At 48.2% G+C, this 23,428-nt stretch overlaps 2 protein-coding genes across 6 annotated transcripts in view; one reads left to right on the top strand and one right to left on the bottom strand.

The window, feature by feature from the left end:
- Nucleotides 1–12,309, bottom strand: part of ST13 (ST13 Hsp70 interacting protein) — a 271,413-nt gene extending 259,104 nt beyond the window's left edge. Inside the window, exon 1 of the mRNA XM_063940373.1 lies at nt 12,010–12,309. Within this exon, the coding sequence (XP_063796443.1) occupies nt 12,010–12,119 (110 nt within the window). The 5' untranslated portion in view covers nt 12,120–12,309. The remainder of the gene's footprint in view (nt 1–12,009) is intronic.
- Nucleotides 12,310–12,648: 339 nt separating this feature from the next.
- The window catches only part of XPNPEP3 (X-prolyl aminopeptidase 3), a 415,780-nt gene continuing 405,000 nt past the window's right edge, over nt 12,649–23,428 (top strand). The window contains exon 1 of one of the 5 annotated variants that reach the window (XM_063940369.1): nt 12,649–12,781. In XM_063940369.1, the coding sequence (XP_063796439.1) occupies nt 12,744–12,781 (38 nt within the window). In that variant the 5' untranslated portion in view covers nt 12,649–12,743. Of the gene's footprint in view, nt 12,782–13,254; nt 13,336–13,414; nt 13,663–23,428 lie in introns of those variants that run through there. The other 4 variants (XM_063940372.1, XM_063940368.1, XM_063940370.1 and 1 more) reach the window with 4 other exon arrangements.

A 23,428-nucleotide genomic window follows, 5' to 3' on the forward strand; every position in this document is an offset into this window, starting at 1 on the left:
TCTAACGCCACTGCCTGTGGGTCTCTTGACCTGGAATAATACTGCTTGTGGTTCTTATCGAGACGAGAGGCCATCATGTCAATATGCGTATATCCCCACCGACGTGTCAAGCACCTGAATACTTCCAGGTGAAGGCTCCACTCTCCCGGCTGCAGGTCGTGTCTGCTGAGGAAGTCTGCTTCCCAGGTTTCTACTCCCAGAATGAAGACCGTTGACAATGCCACAGCGTCTTTTTCTGCTCAGAGGAGAATTCTTGACACCTCCGACATTGCTGATCTGCTTTTCTTTCTGCCCTGTCGGTTTATGTATGTTACTGCCGTTACTTTGCCCGACTGGACTTGAATGGCCCAATCCTGAAGATTAGAGGCCTTCAGAAGGGCGTTGTATATGGCCCTGAGTTCCAGAATGTTGATTGGAAGGACAACTTCCTGACTTGACCATCTTCCTTGAAACTGCACCCCCTGGGTGACTGCTCCCCAACCTCAGAGGCTTGCGTCCATGGTTAACAGGATCCAGTCCTGAATTCCGAACCTCCAACGAGGTGTGAGGTCTGTAGCCACCACAGAAGGGAGATCCTGGCTTTTGGTGACAGACGAATCCTCTGGTGCATGTGAAGGTGCGATCCGGACCATTTGTCCAACACATCGATCTGGAAGGGTCTTGCGTGAAACCTTCCGTATTGAAGTGCCTCATAAGAGGCCACCATTTTCCCCAGAAGGCGAATGCATAGATGTACAGATATCTGGGTTGGCTTCAGGACATCCCGAACCATCGACTGGATTACCAATGCCTTTTCCATTGTAAGGAACACTTTCTGCGACTCTGTGTACAGTATCACCCCCAGGAATGGGAGCCTCCGTGTTTGCTCTAGGTGAAATTTCAGAAAATTCAGAATCAACCCGTTATCCTGGAGAAGTTTGGTTGAGAGGCCAATGCCGTCCAGCAACCTATCCCTGGATGGCGCCTTTATCAGAAGATTGTCCAGGTACGGAATTAAGTTCACTCCCTGCTTGCGGAGTATAAACATCATCTCTGCCATCACTTTGGTGAACACCCTCGGTGCCGTGGAGAGACCAAATGGCAGGGCCTGGAACTGGTAGTGACAGTCCTGTAGTGCAAACCGTAGATAAGCCTGGTGAGGCGGCCAGATTGAAATGTGAAGGTACGCATCCTTGATATCCAGAGACACAAGAAATTCCCCTTCCTCCAGACCTGAGATCACCGCTCTCAGAAACTCCATCTTAAACTTGAACACTCTTAAGAACGGGTTCAAGGACTTAAGGATTAGAATTGGACGTACCGAACCGTCCGGATTCGGTACTACAAACAAGTTGGAATAGTATCCCTTGTTGTGTAGTTGAGGTGGGAACTGGAACAATGACCTGAGCCTGTACCAGTTTTTGGATGGCCTGTTGTAAAGTTATACTTGCCTCCTGTGAAGCTGGTAAGCCCGATTTGAATAATCTGTGAGGTGGGAGCTCTTGGAACTCCAGTCTATAGCCCTGGGAAATATCATCTATTACCCAGGGATCCCAGCACGATATTGACCAGATGTTACTGAAGAATTGTAGTCGGGCTCCCACCTGACAGACCTCCAAGGCTCGCGGTCCACCGTCATGCTGAAGGCTTTGAAGAAGCAGAGCCTGAGCTCTGTTCCTGAACACCTGCAGTTGCTGGTTTGCTTGGTTTACCTTTTGCGCCTCTGGAGGCCGTAGAAGCACCTCTGGATTTTCTCTTAAACTTGGCTGGCCGAAAGGACTGTAAATTTGAAGCTGAATAAGCTTTCCTGGCTGGGGGAGCTGCGGAAGATACATAGAATTACCTGCAGTAGCTTTGGAGATCCATTTGTCTAGTTCATCTCCAAACAAGGCCTCTCCTGTGAAAGGTAGGCCTTCCAAGCCTTTTCTAGAGTCAGCATCAGCAGTCCAGTGGCGTAGCATCAAGCCCCTGCGTGCCGCCACTGCCATAGCGGTGGTGCGTGCATTAAGCAAACCAATCTCTTTTATGGCTTCCACCATAAAGTTTGCAGAGTCCTGTATATGCTGCAGGAGTAAAACATCCCCCCTAGACAAGGAATCTAACCCCCTCGATTAGGTTACCTGACCATTTAGCAATGGCTTTTGTGATCCACGCACATGCAATAGTGGGTCTTTGGGCCACCCCAGCAGCAGTGTACAATGATTTGAATGTAGTCTTAATTTTATGATCAGCCGTATCTTTTAGGGAAGCTGTACCAGGGACAGGCAATACAATTTTACTTGACAGCCTAGAGACTGATGCATCCACTATCGGAGGATTTTCCTATTTTTTCCTATCCTCCAGAGGAAAAGGAAAAGATGAGAGCAACCTTTTAGGTATCTGAAACTTCTTATCAGGATTAACCCATGGTTCTTCAAACAGGGTATCAAACAGGGTATTCAATTCCTTTGACGCAGGAAAAGTGACTGAGGACTTCTTTTTTACATTAAAATAAGAATTTACTCACCGGTAATTCTATTTCTCGTAGTCCGTAGTGGATGCTGGGAACTCCGTAAGGACCATGGGGAATAGCGGGCTCCGAAGGAGGCTGGGCACTCTAGAAAGATCTTAGACTACCTGGTGTGCACTGGCTCCTCCCACTATGACCCTCCTCCAAGCCTCAGTTAGGTACTGTGCCCGGACGAGCGTACACAATAAGGAAGGATTTTGAATCCCGGGTAAGACTCATACCAGCCACACCAATCACACCGTACAACTCGTGATATGAAACACAGTTAACAGTATGAAACAATAGAGCCTCTCAACAGATGGCTCAACAATAACCCGATTTAGTTAACCATAACTATGTACAAGTATTGCAGATAAACCGCACTTGGGATGGGCGCCCAGCATCCACTACGGACTACGAGAAATAGAATTACCGGTGAGTAAATTCTTATTTTCTCTAACGTCCTAGTGGATGCTGGGAACTCCGTAAGGACCATGGGGATTATACCAAAGCTCCCAAACGGGCGGGAGAGTGCGGATGACTCTGCAGCATTGAATGAGAGAACTCCAGGTCCTCCTCAGCCAGGGTATCAAATTTGTAGAATTTTTGCAAACGTGTTTGCCCCTGACCAAGTAGCTGCTCGGCAAAATTGTAAAGCCGAGACCTCTCGGGCAGCCGCCCAAGATGAGCCCACCTTCCTTGTGGAACGGGCATTGACAGATTTTGGCTGTGGCAGGCCTGCCACAGTATGTGCAAGCTGAATTGTACTACAAATCCAACGAGCAATAGTCTGCTTAGAAGCAGGAGCACCCAGCTTGTTAGGTGCATATAGGATAAACAGCGAGTCAGATTTTCTGACTCTAGCCGTTCTGGAAACATATATTTTCAGTGCCCTGACAACGTCTAGCAACTTGGAGTCCTCCAAGTCCCTAATAGCCTAGGCACCACAATAGGCTGGTTCAGGTGAAACGCTGACACCACCTTTGGGAGAAACTGGGGACGAGTCCTCAATTCTGCCCTATCCATATGGAAAATCAAATAAGGGCTTTTACAAGACAAAGCCGCCAACTTTGATACTCGCCTGGCAGAAGCCAAGGCCAATAACATAACCACCTTCCACGTGAGATATTTCAGATCCACGGTTTTTAGTGGTTCAAACCAATGTGATTTTAAGAAACTCAACACCACGTTGAGATCCCAAGGTGCCACAGGAGGCACAAACGGGGGCTGACTCTGCAGCACTCCTTTTATAAATGTCTGAACTTCAGGTACTGAAGCTAGTTCTTTTTGAAAGAAAATCGACAGAGCCGAGATCTGTACCTTAATGGAACCCAATTTAAGGCCCATAGTCACTCCTGCTTGCAGGAAATGCAGAAATCGACCTAGTTGAAATTCCTCTGTTGGGGCCCTTTCGGCCTCACACCATGCAACATATTTTCGCCATATGCGGTGATAATGAGTTGCTGTAACCTCTTTCCTGGCTTTAGTAAGCGTAGGAATGACTTCCTCCGGAATGCCCTTTTCCTTCAGGATCCGGCGTTCAACCGCCATGCCGACAAACGCAGCCGCGGTAAGTCTTGGAACAGACAGGGCCCCTGCTGCCGCAGGTCCTGTCTGAGTGGCAGAGGCCATGGGTCCTCTGATATAAATTCTTGAAGTTCTGGGTACCAAGCTCTTCTTGGCCATCCACGAGTATCGTTCTTACTCCTCGCCTTCTTATTATTCTCAGTACCTTTGGTATGAGAGGCAGAGGGGAGAACACATAAACCGACTGGTACACCCACGGTGTTACCAGAGCGTCCATAGCTATCGCCTGAGGGTCCCTTGACCCGGTGCAATATCTTTTATAGCTTTTTGTTGAGGCGGGACGCCATCATGTCCACCTGTGGCCTTTCCCAATGGTGTACAATCCTATTGGAAGACTTCTGGAGGAAGTCCCCATTCTCCCGGGTGGAGGTCGTGTCTGTTGAGAAGATCTGCTTCCCAGTTGTCCACTCCGGGAATGAACACTGCTGACAGTGCTAACACATGATTTTCCGCCTATCGGAGAATCCTTGTGGCTTCTGCCATCGCCATCCTGCTTCTTGTGCCGCCCTGTTGGTTTACATGGGCGACTGCCGTGATGTTGTCTGATTGGATCAGAACCGGCTGGTTTTGAAGCAGAGGCCTTGCCGGCCTCAGGGCATTGTAAATGGCCCTCAGGTCCAGAATATTTATGTGTAGGGAAATAACCTGACTTGACCAAAGTCCCTGGAAATTTCTTCCCTGTGTGACTGCCTCCCAGCCTCAAAGGCTGGAATCCATGGTCACTAGGACCTAGTCCTGTATGCCGAACCTGCGGCCCTCTTGAAGATGGGCACTCTGCAGCCACCACAGTAGAGATACCCTGGTCCTTGGAGACAGGGTTATCAGCCTATGCATCGGAAGATGCGATCCGGACCACTTGTCCAACAGGTCCCTCTGAAAAGTTCTTGTATGGAACCTGCCTAATGGGATTGCTTCGTAGGAAGCTACCATTTTTCCCAGGACTCGCGTGCAATGATGCACCGCTACCTATTTTGGCTTCAGGAGGTCTCTGACTAGAGATGACAACTCCTTGGCTTTCTCCTCCGGGAGAAACACTATTTCTGGTTTATGTCCAGAACCATCCCCAGGAACAGTAGACGTGTCATAGGAACCAGCTGTGACTTTGGACTGTTTAGAATCCAACCATGCTGCTGTAGCACTTTCCAAAATAGTGCTACCCCGACTACCAACTGCTCCTTGGACCTCGCCCTTATAACGAGATTGTCCAAGTACGGGATAATTACAACTCCCTTTTTTTGAAGGAGTATCAACATTTCGGCCATTACCTTGATAAAACACCCTCGGTGCCATGTACAGTCCAAACGGCAGTGTCTGGACTTGGTAATGGTAATCCTGTACCACAAATCTGAGGTACTCCTGGCGAGGATGGTAAATGGGGACATGCAGGTAAGCATCCTTGATGTCCCAGGATACCATGTAATCCCCCTCGTCCAGGCTTGGAATAACCGCCCTGAGCGATTCCATCTTGAACTTGAATTTTTGTGTTCAAGGATTTTAAATATAAAATGGGTCACACCGAACCATGCGGTTTCGGTACCCCAACCCGTGTGGAATAGTAACCCCGTCCTTGTTGAAGTAGGGGCACCTTGAGTATTACCTGCTGGGAATACCGCTTATTAATTGCCTCTAGCACAGCCTCCCTGCCTGAGGGAGTTGTCAGCAAGGCATATTTTAGGAAACGGCTGGGGGGAGACATCTCGAATTCCAGCTTGTACCCCTGAAATACTACTTGAAAGAAACAGGGATCCACCTGTGAGCGAGCCCACTAATTGCTGAAATTTTTGAGACGGCCCCCCACCGTACCTGGCTACACCTGTGGAGCACCCGCGTCATGGTGTGGCCTCACAGGAGGCGGGGGAAGAATCTTGATTCTGGGAACAGGCTGACTGGTGCAGCTTTTTTCCCTCTACCCTTGTCTCTGTACAGAAAGGAAGCGGCATTTGACCCGCTTGCTTTTCTGAAGCCGAAAGGACTGTACCTTTGTCTGTGAGGAAACCTAAGGTAAAATTATTTCTTCCCAGCAGTTGCTGTGGATACGAGGTCCCAGAGACCATCCCCAAATAATTCCTCACCCTTATAAGGCTCTCTATGCGCTTTTTAAGTCAGCATCACCTGTCCAGTGACAGGTCTCTAATACCCTCCTGACAGAATGGACATTACATTTATTTTGGATGCCAGCCGGCAAAATATCCCTCTGTGCATCCCCCATATATAAGACGACGTCTTTAATATGTTTTTATGTTTTCCAACTAGTATCCCTGTTTGACAGGGTCACCGACCACGCTGCAGCAGCACTATCTGCAGGTCTCAGTCTAGTACCTGAGTGTGTAAATACAGACTTCAGGATAGCCTCCTGTTTTTTATCAACAGGTACCTATTAAAGTGGCCGTATCCTAAGACGGCAGTGCCACCTTTTTTGACAAACGTGTGAGCGCCTTATCCACCCTAGGGGATATCTCCCAGCGTAACTTATCCACCTGGCGGGAAAGGGTACGCCATCAGTAACTTTTTATAAATTACCAGTTTCTTAACGGGGGAACCCACGCTTTCACACACTTCATTTATTCATCTGATGGGGGAACAAAACACTGCCTGTTTTTTCTCCCCAAACCTAAAACCCATTTTTAGAGGTGCTTGGGTTAAAGTCAGAAATGTATAACACATTTTTTATTGCCGGGATCACGTCACGGATGTTCCTAGTGGATTGTGTATATGTCTCCACCTTGTCGACACTGGAGTCAGACTCCGTGTCGACATCTGTGTCTGCCATCTGAGAGAGCGGGCGTTTTTGAGCCCCTGATGGCCTTTGAGACGCCTGGGCAGGCGCGGGCTGCGAAGCCGGCTGTCCCACAGCTGTTACGTCATCCACCCTTTTATGTAAGGAGTTGACACTGTCGGTTAATACCTTTCACCTATCCATCCACTCTGGTGTCGGCCCCACAGGGGGCGACATCACATATATCGGCCTCTGTTCTGTCACCATATAAGCCTCCTCATTCAACATGTCGACACAGCCGTACCGACACACCGCAGACACACAGGGAATGCTCTAAACGAGGACAGGACCCACAAAAGCCCTTTGGGGGGACAGAGTAAGAGTATGCCAGCACACACCAGAGCGCTATATATATACAGGGACTAACTGAGTTATGTCCCTAATAGCTTTTATATAATATACTGTATACAGTGCCAATTTTAATGCCCCCCCTCTCTTTTCCCTCTTACTGTACTGTAGAATTGCAGGGAAGAGCCAGGGAGCTTCCCTCCAGCCGAGCTGTGAGGGAAAAATGGCGCCAGTGTGCTGAGGAGATAGGCTCCGCCCCTTTTTCGCGGCCTATTCTCCCGTTTTTTATGGAATTCTGGCAGGGGTATTTACCTCATATATAGCCCCTGGGGCCATATATTGAGGTATTTTAGCCAGCCAAGGTGTTTTTATTGCTGCCTCAGGGCGCCCCCCCCAGCGCCCTGCACCCTCAGTGACCGGAGTGTGAAGTGTGTGAGAGGAGCAATGGCGCACAGCTGCAGTGCTGTGCGCTACCTTGGTGAAGACAGAGTCTTCATGCCGCCGATTTTCCGGACCATCTTCTTGCTTCTGGCTCAGTAAGGGGGACGGCGGCGCGGCTCCGGGACCGAACATCAAGGCTGGGCCTGCGGTCGATCCCTCTGGAGCTAATGGTGTCCAGTAGCCTAAGAAGCCCAATCCGGCTGCAAGCAGGCGAGTTCGCTTCTTCTCCCCTTAGTCCCTCGCTGCAGTGAGCCTGTTGCCAGCAGGTCTCACTGAAAATAACAAATTCTAAGACTATAACTTTCTAAGAGCTCAGGAGAGCCCCTAGTGTGCATCCAACCTCGGCCGGGCACGAAATCTAACTGAGGCTTGGAGGAGGGTCATAGTGGGAGGAGCCAGTGCACACCAGGTAGTCTAAGATCTTTCTAGAGTGCCCAGCCTCCTTCGGAGCCCGCTATTCCCCATGGTCCTTACGGAGTTCCCAGCATCCACTAGGACGTTAGAGAAAATAAGATTCCTCACACTCCTCTGACACCTTATCAGTAATATGCAGAACATCTCTGATAGCTTCTATAAGAGCCTCTATTCCCTGTGACAGAGCTGCACCCCCCCCCCCCCTCTGAGTCCACCTCCCCCATATCTGACCTGTCAGCGCCAGAAAAAGGTTAAGCACTATTAACCCACAAAGAGCCCTTCAGGGAGACACAGAATAATTTGGAGCGAGCCCCCACCGCACCCTTATCGCTAATGCCAAGCTTAGCAGGGTCGCAGACTAAGTACCCTGATAGGGGACTTAGTACACTAATAATCGCTCCCCCCCTGCTATGACACCCTGGTACCGCTGAGGTAATCTGGAGTCACACTGGAGGAGCTGCGCGTCCCTGTCAGTCAGCGACTGTGTCCACTGCAGCTGGTGAGCTGCTGGATCCTCTCATAGTGAAGCCCCGCCCCTTCAATGGCACGCTGTCTTCCCCCTTTTTTATACTGGCTGAGGTAACCTGTTGCTTAAAATGGAGAGAAAACCGTTTTAAGGCTGTTTATTGTGTCTGGAGATGCAATCTGCCGCAGTTAGAAGCTGTGCGTCTCCGTACAGTCATGCCGCCATAATGGCCGGTGACCATCTAGTCGGGATGCCGGCTTAGTACTCACCCCTCTTCTTTCCTCTGGCTCCGTTGGGGGTGATGGCGTGCTGCAGGAATGTATGCTCGACGTGGTGGGGCTTGCAAATAGTTCGCTCAGGAGCGCAGTGTCCTGTCAGCGGTAAACGGGACCATTAACCTTTCAAGAAGTTGGGCCATTCCCACCCCCTAAGTCCCGCTAAGTAGGCAGGCTGGCGCCAACCAGCCCTGCCTGAAAATAAACATATAAAATAAATGCAGAAAACTCTTCAGGAGCTTCCATAAGCGTGACCAGCTCCTCCTGGCACATTTTCTAAACTTAGTCTGGTAGGAATGGCATAGAGGGAGGAATCCAGCCCACACAATCAAATTCTTAAAGCGCCCATGGCTCCTAGTGGACCAGTCTATACCCCATGGTACTAAATTGAACCCCAGTATCCTCTAGGACATAAGAGAAATATATTTTATATAACCCAGCTGTAGAAAAGTACCATCAGGCAAGCCGCCTCCTCCCCTCCCCATCATGTCCTGCATGCCGTCTCTGACTATCACCCCACCTCCCCCAGCACGGCCGCTTAAGTCTTTCTGGGATGCAGAGAGCCCGCCAGAGCCACTGCACATCCCAGGGTACCTGGCTGGAGAGATGTTGTGGCCTCCTTCCAGAGACCTTCAACCTCCAGGTAATTGCTCTTCAAGGCACCGCACTCTGAGTGCAAGCTATGCTGACCAGTTTTATTCTGCTGATGATCTCTCTCTGCTTCTCACTCGTTCTCCATGCCTCTCTCCACGCACCCTTCTCTCTTTCCCCACCTCTCTCAGCCATGCCCCTCTCTCCCTCCCTCTCTTTCTCTCTCTCCAAATGCCTCTCACTCACAAATATATATCCATACCTGTATGGAAACACAAAGGACCTGTATTATATAACACAGGTCCTGTGTGTTTCTTTATTACGAAGTCCTAAGTGCCACAACTTTGCTGCTTGTATTCTCCTATTTGTGAGTGCACCGGGTAACATCGACTACTATCACATGGAGTGCCGGTCGTGTGTCTATATTATACTACTTTTAAACAAACTTCCTCTTCTCTACTTATAGTAACAGAGACCTCCTGGCACAGTACCCATTTTACACTGCCATTATGACCCAGGTTATTGCAAGGCGAACCTGGGTTACAGCTCGGTGTGAAAAGGCCCCCAACCTGGACACGGGATGGACCCAGGTTTAAGGGCAGGGTGAAAGGGTAGCCCAGGTCATCCAAATCGGGTCCTGTTTACACACTATGAAGAGCTGGCTCATCTGCGCATGGAGATGCAACGACTGAACAGATACACTATACCTCTGTGCAGAGTGAACAGCACCAGCCCAGGAAAAACCCAGGTCGGCGACTAGGTGTGGAACAGTGATCCTGGGTGAGAACAGGGATCTTAGTGCGAAATGGGGTACAAGTTACTCAGCCACTGCAAATCTACATGCAAAGGCTTAGCACCTGCAGAATAGTGAAAATGAGTGGGCACGTTCAGAATACTCTAGGACACTACAGCCCGAGAAATACATTGATCAGCCATAACATTAAATCCACCTGCTTAATATTATGTAGGTCCCCCTGGTGCCACCATAACAGCTTTAACTCCACAAGTTGCGAGGTGGGGCCTCCATGGCTCAAAACCTGTGTTGCCAGCACATCCTTCAGATGCTCAAATAAATTGGGATCCAGAAGATTTAAAGACCAAGTCAACACTTTGAACACTGTCATGTTTCTCAAACTATTCCTGAACATTTTTTGCAGTGTGGGAGGTCGCATTATCGTGCTGGAAGAGGCCACTGCAATCAGGGAATACTGGGGCAGATGTATTAACCTGGAGAAGGCATAAGGAAGTGATAAACCAGTGATATGTGCAAGGTGATAAAGGCACCAGCCAATCAGCTCCAATATGTAAATTAACAGTTAGGATCTGATTGGCTGGTGCCTTTATCACCTTGCACATATCACTGGTTTATCACTTCCTTATGCCTTCTCCAGGTTAATACATCTGCCCCACTGTACTTGGTCTGCAACAATGTTTAGGTAGGTGGTACGTGGGGTAGCACTGACTATGACACCTTTCTGTAATAGCCAGCATTAACTTTAGCAATTGGTACTACAGTAGCACTTTTGTAGAATAGGACCAGATAGGCTAGCCTTAGCTCCCCACACACATCAACGAGCCTTGGGTGCCTATGACATTTTTGCTGGTTCTGCTTCCTTATTTAGACCTCTTAGGTACTGCATACTAGGCAGTGCCATTTTTAGGACAGGGCTAGCCATGCAATCGCACGGGGCGCTGGGCCGTGGCTACTGTGTGCAGTATTCTATGCTGTCTGGCCAGCTGCATAGAATACTGTGAAAAAGTCTCTCCCAAAATGGCTGCCGTCTGAGAGAGGATAGTTTTGATGGACATTTTGGGAGGGACGTTTAGATGAAGCCCAGAGGGGGACAGGCAACAGCACAGAAGTGACAGGAATGTGGCGAAGGCAGCATGAAACAACTCCTCCCAATGAGCAGGACCAGGTACAGTGCCAATTTTAAGAGGCATTGTGTATATTTCCAAGTGAGGCATGGTGCAATGGGCATTACTGTGTGTGGCATAATAAGGGACATTACTGTATGGGGAATAATATAGTTCTGGTGACATTAATGTTTGGGGCATAATATGGTCAAGATAGTATTTTCCTGCAAGACCACACCCACTTTTATGGGACAGGCGCATTCCCTTCCTCCCCCATAACTATGGGGCACTTTTTTTTGTGTTCGCACTGGAAGCCAAATTGGCTAGAAACAGGCCTGATACAAGGAATACTCCACAAGACCAGCCATTTTGGAAATGCTCCGACCCGGTCATCTAGCCTTCTCAAAGTTGCTCAGATTCTTACTCTAGCCCATTTTCACATTTCCAACACACTAACTTCAAGAATGAACTTCACTTGCTGCCTAATAGAACATGCCATTTTAGCAAAATAATGCCACTTACTTCACCTGTCAATGGATTTAATGTTATGGCTGTATATTTAATGGAAGTGTCTGCATAAGTATTTAATGGTTGGAGGATTTTCTGAACTCTAAACTGGAATGCTAATATTACTAATCCAGTGTTAATGAAGTGTTCACAATGCAAGTCATGTTAGGACCCTTTACAATGAACAGCATCTTCATTGTCGACTTGTTAGAATTAAAGCTATAGGGGGGATTCTGCTGGGAGACACAGATGATCGGGAGTAGGGGGGGGATGTACCGACTGTGATCATTTGAAAGACATAACGTGTCGCTATGCAGGAATAAATGTGTATTAGCGGCACCTGAGCAGCCATTCTGTGAAGAAGCGGAGCTCCGGGCTATGCAGGACATCTGGATTGCTCTGACACAGCCGGACGAACTCCCGCAGCTCATGCAGCTTCCGCGAATCCATAGTTGTCACCCACGCTTGGAGAACAGCACAAGGAACAGGACGGCAGCGAAGACGAAGAACTCACTGGAAGGAACTAGAAACTAGAGTGACAGGAGGACAGCGGGTGGGGCTAACCGACAGTCACACACAGCACAACCTATATAGTTCTGAGTCTGAATCTGAGGCCCCAACCGGAAACAGGAAGTCCGCCATCTTTCTACACCCAATTGGTTGAAAATGGCGTGTCCCACTACATTTTTTATTAACTTATTATTATTATTATTATTATTATTAATATTTGTGAAGAGCAATTAAGTTTCTAAATCGCCACACGTGTACGGGTTATTTGTCACTCCATGTCACTTTGACAAAATACTGGTTGTGTTTTTGATAGTAATTTGCTAGTGATAATATGGAGTGACTAGATACGATGATAATTGACACCTGATTTCTTTGTTTATGCACAACTAAAGAAAATACGAGCGCCGATACTGCACGGTAACCTGGTAGAGAGAACGTGACATCTTTTCTGTACATGGCGCTTGCTTGCCGAATGTTTATTTTACATCACTTCCTGACCGTTGCGAAGTAACCAGGCCACCCGTCCCATCCAACACAAAGGTGGGCGTGTCTTCTCGCCCAGCCATGCTCGATGTAAGCAGCCCTTTAACAGCTGAATGGTCGTGCGTATTTTTTGTCCCCTCATAGTAGCTATAATAGTTGTTATTATTATTATTATTATTATTATTTACGTGCTTGTATTCCACAGGAGCAGCCGAAATATGAATAAAGAGGAATTTGGGATCGGCTCCATTAGTTTACAGTGTAGCAGTGTGAGATGAGTGCCGTCATCGAGACAGATGAGATGGAAACAGATAATTGATAACAACACTGCAACACTTAGGGGTCTATAAACGTTGGAGAGAGATACATTGGACTGAGATAAAGTACCAACCAATCAGCTCATAACTGCCATGTAGTTACAGGCTGTGTTTTAAAAAAGACAGGAGTTGGTTGGTACTTTTTCTCCGTCTACTTTTTCCCTCTCCAAGGCGTAGTAAATAGATAGATCCTTAGCTTCCCGACATGGGCGCTTTTCATAGGCCGCTTGCCCACAAAGTGTCACTTGTACTGTCGGATCCCATTAGCCAACGGTGGTCACGTATATGGTTGCTGCTTGCGCATTAGTCATGCACCCAAATATTCAGCAGCGGACTTCCCAAGCTTCCGGAATAAGGTTGGCTATCAATAATTTGAAATCATCGATGGTCAGATGGTTCCGCACACCATCGAGATTATTCATCGATGGTGAGCATCGACGGATGACCCGCAATGGCCATCCCTACTCCGGAATAACATCCTCATACGGCGCAGCTCTCAGGCGCTGCAAGGGCCTCCAATTGACGTCATCACCCTGCGGCTCTCGCTAAGCGAGGTCCACGTACGGCGTGATTGACTGATGATAGACAGCCAGCGATGGGAGCGCTGTGTAGGGATATTATCCGGGGTTCAGCAGTTATGCGTGGCCCTACTGGTCATAGGTTTCTTTTTGAACGCGTTACAGGTCAGATGGGTTTTGTTCTTTACGTGTAATAGTGCCAATTACTAACCTGCTATGCTATTGCTCGCTCACTAGGGGGTGTCGTGACAAAGGGGAATGCGCAGTGATGATGGCACGGTAGATGCCAGAACCAAGTTGGAGAAAGGACGTCAGGGGGAGCAGCTAGGCCGGGGGGATAGTTCTTTTACTATCCACGCCACCAACTACTCCCTTTAGTAACCTTGTGGCAAGTGGAGTGAGCCATCAAGCCCGAAGCATGGCGATCCCACAATGGTACATTTCGGGTACCTTTGCCCTTATTTATCAATGAGTGATACATTTTACTGTGAGTGATAAATTGCACTAGCCAATCCGCTGCTGTCATTTTTCAAACACAATCTGTAACATGACAGGAGCTGATTGCCTGCTGCATTTTTTCTCTGACGTCCTAGTGGATGCTGGGAACTCAGAAAGGACCATGGGGAATAGCGGCTCCGCAGGAGACTGGGCACAACTAAAGAAAGCTTTTAGGTCACCTGGTGTGCACTGGCTCTCCCACTATGACCCTCCTCCAAGCCTCAGTTAGATTTTGTGCCCGGCCGAGGTTGGATGCACACTAGGGGCTCTCCTGAGCTTCTAGAAAGAAAGTATATATTTAGGTTTTTTATTTTACAGTGAGACCTGCTGGCAACAGGCTCACTGCAGTGAGGGACTAAGGGGAGAAGAAGCGAACCTACCTGCTTGCAGCTAGCTTGGGCTTCTTAGGCTACTGGACACCATTAGCTCCAGAGGGACCGACCGCATGGAACTGGCCTTGGTGTTCGGTCCCGGAGCCGCGCCGCCGTCCCCCTTACAGAGCCAGAAGTAAGAAGAGGTCCAGAAAATCGGCGGCAGAAGACATCAGTCTTCACCAAGGTAACGCACAGCACTGCAGCTGTGCGCCATTGCTCCTCATACACACTTCACACTCCGGTCACTGAGGGTGCAGGGCGCTAGGGGGGGGCGCCCTGAGCAGCAATAAAAAGACCTTGGCTGGCAAAAATACCACAATATATAGCCCCAGAGGCTATATATGTGATAATTACCCCTGCCAGAATCCAGAAAAAAGCGGGAGAATAGTCTGCGAAAAAGGGGCGGAGCTATCTCCTTCAGCACACTGGCGCCATTTCTCCCTCACAGCTCCGCTGGAAGGAAGCTCCCTGGCTCTCCCCTGCAGTCTACACTACAGAAAAGGGTAAAAAAGAGAGGGGGGGCACTAAATTTAGGCGCAGTATATATAACAGCAGCTATAGGGGACATAATTCAGTTAGTCCCTGCATTATATAGCGCTCTGGTGTGTGCTGGCATACTCTCACTCTGTCTCCCCAAAGGGCTTTTGTGGGTCCTGTCCTCTGTTAGAGCATTCCCTGTGTGTGTGCGGTGTGTCGGTACGGCTGTGTCGACATGTTTGATGAGGATAATGATGTGGAGGCGGAGCAGATGCATATAGAAGGGATGTCACCCCCTGCGGGGCAGACACCTGAGTGGATGGACTTATGGAAGGAATTGCGTGCACGCGTCGACTCCTTACACAAAAAATTTGACGACATGCCAAATGCGGGACAGCCGGCTTCTCAGCTCGTGCCTGTCCAGGTGTCTCAAAGGCCTTCGGGGGCTCTAAAACGCCCGCTACCTCAGGTGGCAGACGCGGATGTCGACACGGATACTGACACCAGTGTCGACGACGATGAGTCTAGTCTAATGTCCACTAAGGCCATTCGTTGCATGATTGAAGCAATGAAAGAGGTGTTACAAATTTCTGATATAAACCCAGGTACCACTAAAAAGGGTATTATGTTTGGGGAGAAAAAACTACCCGTAGTCTTTCCCCCATCGGAAGAATTAAATGAAGAGTGTGAAGAAGCGTGGGCTTTCCCTGATAAAAGATTGGTAATCTCTAAGAAGTTACTAATGGCGTTCCCTTTCCCGCCAGAGGATAGGTCACGTTGGGAGACACCACCTAGGGTGGATAAAGCGCTCACACGTTTGTCTAAAAAGGTGGCACTACCGTCTCCGGATACGGCCGCCCTCAAGGAACCTGCTGATAGAAAGCAGGAGGCTATCCTGAAGTCTGTATATACACACTCAGGCATTATACTTAGACCTGCTATTGCGTCAGCATGGATGTGCAGTGCTGCCGCTGCGTGGTCAGATTCCCTGTCAGAAAATATTGACACCCTAGACAGGGACACTATTCTGCTAACCATAGAGCATATAAAAGACTCAGTCTTATGCATGAGAGATGCACAGAGGGAGATCTGCCGGCTGGCATCTAAAATAAGTGCACTGTCCATTTCTGCTAGGAGAGGCTTATGGACTCGCCAGTGGACAGGGGATGCAGATTCAAAGAGGCACATGGAAGTTTTGCCTTATAAGGGTGAGGAGTTATTCGGGGATGGTCTCTCGGACCTAGTTTCCACAGCAACTGCTGGGAAGTCAGCATTTTTACCCCAGGTTCCCTCACAGCCTAAAAAGGCGCCGTTTTATCAGGTACAGTCCTTTCGGACTCAGAAAAACAGGCGTGGAAAAGGCGGGTCCTTTCTGTCCAGAGGCAGAGGTAGGGGAAAAAGGCTGCAACAAACAGAAGGTTCCCAGGAGCAAAAGTCCTCCCCCGCTTCTTCCAAGTCCGCCGCATGACGGTGGGGCTCCACAGGCGGAGCCAGGTACGGTGGGGGGCCGCCTCAAAAATTTCAGCGATCAGTGGGCTCGCTCACAGGTGGATCCCTGGATCCTGCAAATAGTATCTCAAGGGTACAAACTGGAATTCGAGGCGTCTCCACCCCACCGGTTCCTAAAATCTGCCTTGCCGACAACTCCCTCAGGTAGGGAGGCTGTGCTAGAGGCAATTCACAAGCTGTATTCCCAGCAGGTGATAGTCAAGGTGCCCCTACTTCAACAAGGACGGGGTTACTATTCCACACTGTTTGTGGTACCGAAACCGGACGGTTCGGTGAGACCCATTTTAAATTTGAAATCCTTGAACACATACATAAAAAAATTCAAGTTCAAGATGGAATCGCTCAGGGCGGTTATTGCAAGCCTGGACGAGGGGGATTACATGGTATCCCTGGACATCAAGGATGCTTACCTGCATGTCCCCATTTACTATCCTCACCAGGAGTACCTCAGATTTGTGGTACAGGATTGCCATTACCAATTCCAGACGCTGCCGTTTGGACTCTCCACGGCACCGAGGGTGTTTACCAAAGTAATGGCGGAAATGATGATACTCCTTCGAAGAAAGGGAGTTTTAATTATCCCGTACTTGGACGATCTCCTAATAAAGGCGAGGTCCAAGGAGCAGTTATTGGTGGGAGTAGCACTGTCTCAGGAGGTGCTACACCAGCACGGTTGGATTCTGAATATTCCAAAATCACAGCTGGTTCCGACGACACATCTACTGTTCCTGGGTATGATCCTGGACACAGTCCAGAAAAAAGTGTTTCTCCCGGAGGAGAAAGCCAAGGAGCTGTCATCTCTAGTCAGAGACCTCCTGAAACCGAAACCGGTATCTGTGCATCACTGCACGCGGGTCCTGGGAAAGATGGTGGCTTCTTACGAAGCAATTCCTTTCGGCAGGTTCCATGCCAGAATCTTTCAGTCGGACCTGTTGGACCAGTGGTCCGGATCGCATCTTCAGATGCATCGGCTGATCACCCTGTCCCCGAGGGCCAGGGTGTCTCTGCTGTGGTGGCTGCAGAGTGCTCATCTTCTCGAGGGCCGCAGATTCGGCATACAGGACTGGGTCCTGGTGACCACGGATGCAAGCCTCCGAGGTTGGGGGGCAGTCACACAGGGAAGAAACTTCCAAGGACTATGGTCGAGTCAGGAGACTTCCCTACACATAAATATTCTGGAACTAAGGGCCATTTACAACGCCCTAAGTCAGGCAAGGCCTCTGCTTCAAAACCAGCCGGTGCTGATCCAGTCAGACAACATCACGGCAGTCGCCCATGTAAATCGACAGGGCGGCACAAGAAGCAGGATGGCAATGGCAGAAGCCACAAGGATTCTCCGATGGGCGGAAAATCACGTACTAGCACTGTCAGCAGTGTTCATTCCGGGAGTGGACAACTGGGAAGCAGACTTTCTCAGCAGGCACGACCTCCACCCGGGAGAGTGGGGACTTCATCCAGAAGTCTTCACGCTGATTGTAAATCGATGGGAACGTCCACAAGTGGACATGATGGCGTCCCGCCTAAACAAAAAACTAGAGAGATATTGCGCCAGCTCAAGGGACCCTCAGGCGATAGCTGTGGACGCTCTGGTGACACCGTGGGTGTACCAGTCAGTTTGTGTTCCCTCCTCTGCCTCTCATACCAAGGGTACTGAGAATAATAAGAAAACGAGGAGTAAGAACAATACTCGTGGTTCCGGATTGGCCAAGACGAGCGTGGTACCCGGAACTTCAAGAGATGATCTCAGAGGACCCATGGCCTCTGCCGCTCAGACAGGACCTGCTGCAGCAGGGGCCCTGTCTGTTCCAAGACTTACCGCGGCTGCGTTTGACGGCATGGCGGTTGAACGCCGGATCCTGAAGGAAAAGGGCATTCCGGAGGAAGTCATTCCTACGCTGATTAAAGCCAGGAAAGATGTAACTGCAAAGCATTATCACCGCATATGGCGGAAATATGTTGCTTGGTGTGAGGCCAAAAAGGCCCCAACAGAGGAATTTCAACTAGGTCGATTTCTGCATTTCCTACAAGCAGGAGTGACTATGGGCCTGAAATTAGGCTCCATTAAGGTACAGATCTCGGCTCTGTCGATTTTCTTCCAGAATGAACTGGCTTCATTGCCTTAAGTTCAGACGTTTGTGAAGGGAGTGCTGCATATTCAGCCCCCGTTTGTGCCTCCAGTGGCACCTTGGGATCTCAACGTGGTGTCGAGTTTCTTAAAATCACATTGGTTTGAGCCACTTAAAACCGCGGATCTAAAATATCTCACGTGGAAAGTGGTCATGTTATTGGCCTTGGCTTCGGCCAGGCGTGTGTCAGAATTGGCGGCTTTGTCATGTAAAAGCCCTTATCTGATTTTCCATATGGATAGGGCAGAATTGAGGACTCGTCCTCAGTTTCTCCCTAAGGTGGTATCAGCTTTTCACTTGAACCAACCTATTGTGGTGCCTGCGGCTACTAGGGACTTGGAGGATTCCAAGTTGCTGGACGTAGTCAGGGCCTGGAAAATTTATGTTTCCAGGACGGCTGGAGTCAGGAAAACTGACTCGCTATTTATCCTGTATGCACCCAACAAGCTGGGTGCTCCTGCTTCTAAGCAGACTATTGCTCGCTGGATTTGTAGCACAATTCAGCAGGCGCATTCTGCGGCTGGACTGCCGCATCCTAAATCAGTAAAAGCCCTTTCCACAAGGAAGGTGGGCTCATCTTGGGCGGCTGCCCGAGGGGTCTCGGCTTTACAACTTTGCCGAGCTGCTACTTGGTCAGGGGCAAACACGTTTGCAAAATTCTACAGATTTGATACCCTGGCTGAGGAGGACCTTGAGTTCTCTCATTCGGTGCTGCAGAGTCATCCGCACTCTCCCGCCCGTTTGGGAGCTTTGGTATAATCCCCATGGTCCTTTCGGAGTTCCCAGCATCCACTAGGACGTCAGAGAAAATAAGATTTTACTCACCGGTAAATCTATTTCTCGTAGTCCGTAGTGGATGCTGGGCGCCCGTCCCAAGTGCGGATTGTCTGCAATACTTGTACATAGTTACTGTTAACTAAAGGGTTATTGTTGAGCCATCTGTTGAGAGGCTCAGTTGTTTTCATACTGTTAAACTGGGTATTGTATCACGAGTTATACAGTGTGATTGGTGTGGCTGGTAAGAGTCTTACCCGGGATTCAAAATCCTTCCTTATTATGTCAGCTCGTCCGGGCACAGTGTCCTAACTGAGGCTTGGAGGAGGGTCATAGTGGGAGGAGCCAGTGCACACCAGGTGACCTAAAAGCTTTCTTTAGTTGTGCCCAGTCTCCTGCGGAGCCGCTATTCCCCATGGTCCTTTCGGAGTTCCCAGCATCCACTACGGACTACGAGAAATAGATTTACCAGTGAGTAAAATCTTATTATCTCTCACATTGAAATTTATCACTCATTGATAAATAAGGGCACTTGTTTGGGCCTTGCTTCTCCCCCCCCCCCCCCCCCCCCCCCCCCCCTGGTGATGTCAGATGTCCTTTCTCCAGCTTGGATTTAGCCATAACTGGCTATGTTTTGGATGCTTTCTTTCCCCCACAATAAATAAAAAGCTGATAACCCATTAAACTGAAAAAATTGGCATTTGTGTTATGCTGCTTCTATTGCTTCACTTTTATAGTACACAGATCTACTGCTGCCAACAGTGTAATTATTACACATCTGTGAGGAAAGAGTTCCGTACCTTGTATACAAAATATATTCTAGCAAAGAGATTATTTAAAAGAACTCTTATGAAATAGTTACTGAATTAGGGCATTGCACCTTTCTGAATGGTACAAAATTGTAAAGCAAAGATAGCTGTTTAGTCTCAGTTTTACTAAGTTAATATAGTGCACGGTGTGCTGGTCCTTTTCCTTTGTACAAGTAACTTGCTTAACAGCTTTAGGTACGGTACATTTACTGTAAAGTAACTTAGGGGCTTATTTGCTATGACTTGGAGAGAGTGGACAGAGATTCAGGGGTATGTTTATACCCCTTTCAGACCACCACCTCTGAACATGGATTATTGGCACATGAACACACATAACCCGTGTTCAGGTGTGGTCTGAAAGGTACAAGAATTGAAATACCGGGTCGAGTTACCCGGTATTTTAACCCTGGTCGTGAGCAGGCTTGAACACGTCTTCAACCCGGCTCACTGCGGTGTGAACGGGAGCCGGGTCGATGCAACCGGTTTCCCGTTCACTCTTTGTGTACGGGAGGCGCACTCCAAGCGCCGCCGCGTCACCAACCCGGCAATATACCGGGTTGCAGTCAGCGGCGGCAGGGAGCCTGAGGTGGGTTACACGCTGGGAGCTCCCGTATCAGGCTCCCATGTGCGACCCGCCTCAGGCAGTCTGAAAGGGGTATTACTAAGCCTTGGCTGAAGATAAAATCCCAGCCAGTCAGAGTCCAATGGGCCCTACACACTGGCAGATCCGCCGCCGAGCTGCCCGACGGCTGATACGGCCGCCGGACGACCCAGCGGCGGGGGGGAGGAGGTGACGGGGGGAATGAAGTTTCTTCACTCCCCCCGTCACCCGCCTCCATAGCACAGCATGCTTATATGGACAATCTCGTCCATATTGGCTTGCATGCATAAGCGACGGGGCACCAACGATTAATGAGCGCTGGGCCACGCATCGTTAATCGTTGGTGCCTACACACTGCATGATATGAACAAGTTCTCATTCATTAATGAACGAGAACGTTCATATCGTGCACTTTATATGCCAGTGTGTAGGGCCCTTAACTGCCATGTTACAGGCTGTGTTTGAAAATTGACAGGAGCTGGTTGGTTAGTACTTTATCTCCATCCACATTATCTCTCTCCAAGTCGTAGTACATAGACCCCTTTTCCCTCTCTACTCAAGGACAAAACTTTAGATGCATTGACAAATGAGTAAATTGGACAAGATCTGGTTAACCACAATATCACTTCTGTAACACCCCAGTGTGTGTGAGTTTGGAATTGAATTTCAATGTACTGGTCTACTTCCAGATTGTTATATAAGCATACCTAATAATTACCGACTGGATTAAGGAATATCTTTGGCTCATGTTAGGTTTACTTGCTGTGACATTGTAGCTATTGTTGTTAGCTGTTTAGTGTTAATGGTATATTGTTTATTTGCAGCATAATAACTATAACATACTATAAATGCCTGAGAAGCAATGGCATTTAAATAAAGCTATATAATACTAAATTAAACAGTAATTATTTAGACCATTACCTCAAAATGTTATTCACACAAAATATGCTTCTAATAAGTTATAATAATTCTATGTAAAGAGCCGGCCTTGGCTTAGTGGGATCCTAGGCTCATCCTGCATAGAACTCATCTTGGATAGGGCACTTGAGTTGCTAAACATGCTGCTTTCAGACAAGCGTGACCTGATCGCAGGAACGCATTGTTCTAGGGATGGCCATCAATGGTTACCATCGATGTTAAACCTATGGGTGGTCATCAACGGTAACGGTCTGTGCTACAGAAGAGCCTTTAGTTTCAACCACTGATGCTCATCCCTGTTCTTTCACTAATTGGCCCTTGGGCTAATCACAGCCTGGGTGAGGGGCTATGCTCTGTGTCCCAGCACTGCCAGGGGAAGAAAAAAAAATAATGTTTCTGTACTATTGATGGCGGTAGACCATTTGGTTCTCCCCCATTAATGGCAAAAGTATTTGACATATGGCGTAGACCATTGATGATTTTTTTTTTTTCAATATATATTTTATTGAGGTTCACAAAATACAATAAGTAATAGCAGGAGAAAACAAAGGACCCCACCATTATATAAAACAAATTGAGTCATATAGTAACTAATCATAAGGGTGGTGGGGCCTAGAGGAGGACCTCACATTTTCCATTTTCTAATATAAAACATCAAAATTATTATGAACAACAGATTTACATAGGTCAAATAAGAGCTCTTCTTACGAAAGTATCAAACGTAAATCCGGTATAAAAGTAGAACAAAAACATAAACAGTGTAACATACTAATGTGTTCGTCCCGTCGGGGAACACAGAAACCAAAAACAATAAACTAATATATATATATATATATATATATATATATATATATATATATATATATATATAAAAAAAAAAAATAGTACCTGCCTAGCATCCATGGAGACATCATCAGAGCTGAAGGAAGTACATAGTAGACGGAGAGCCATAGAAAAGAAATAGAGGAGGGAGGCACAGAAAGCTAAGGCGGGCTTCAGAGATTAGTGCGATAAGGAGGAGAAGAAACGAGGAGGGGAGAAGGATCAGGCGGTAGTAGGAAAGAGAGAAATTGGAGGATTGTCAGCTAGGAGTTGTTGGACGTACCATGTGGTGCAATAAAAACTGCTGAATGGCAAGTTTTCTTACATTGGGCAATCTGTGAATAAATCGTCCCCAGCATTGAAACAACGCAGGGGTAAGTATTTCCTTATTGAAAGATGTATCCAGCCAATCCATCGTGAATAGAAAAAGTAGCCTGGAGGTCACCAGTGGCAATGTGGGGGGGGGGGGATCAGAGATCCCCTTCTGGAGTATGGCTTTCCTGCCTACCGCTGATAGAATCATCACTATTTTAGTGTCCTGAGAGGGAATATCGGGTTGATCAAGGACATGGCCGAAGAGAGCCCAAGAGGTAGTACATTGAAAGTGCAAACCCATCTCGGAGATACCATAGTCCCTCACCTCAGCCCAGAAAGCTTGAACGGAAGGGCAATGCCAAAAGCAATGCATGAGATCAGCTAATGGTGCAGAGCACTTTTTGCAATCTGCCGAGTCAGATAAACCCAAGAAGGAGCTCCTCTTTGGAGAGATATAGGCTCTATGTAGAATTTTATAAGACATTTCCTGATATAGGCTAGCCGGGATAAGTTTCAATGAAGCATGGAAACTGTCCATTACGGCATCGGGGGACATTGAGGGAATTTGAGAGGACCATGTCTGAACTTGAGCGAGATCAGTAGTGGGTATATGTTCTGTGCGTATGCGGGCATAAATGGTCGAAATAAAATACATCCCAGAACGCAGGAGCATATCTAGAGAATTAATAAAATCTGATGGATGAAGAT

The sequence above is a fragment of the Pseudophryne corroboree genome, chromosome 9, assembly GCF_028390025.1.
Source record: "Pseudophryne corroboree isolate aPseCor3 chromosome 9, aPseCor3.hap2, whole genome shotgun sequence".
In the NCBI taxonomy this organism is placed as follows: Eukaryota; Metazoa; Chordata; class Amphibia; order Anura; family Myobatrachidae; genus Pseudophryne; species Pseudophryne corroboree.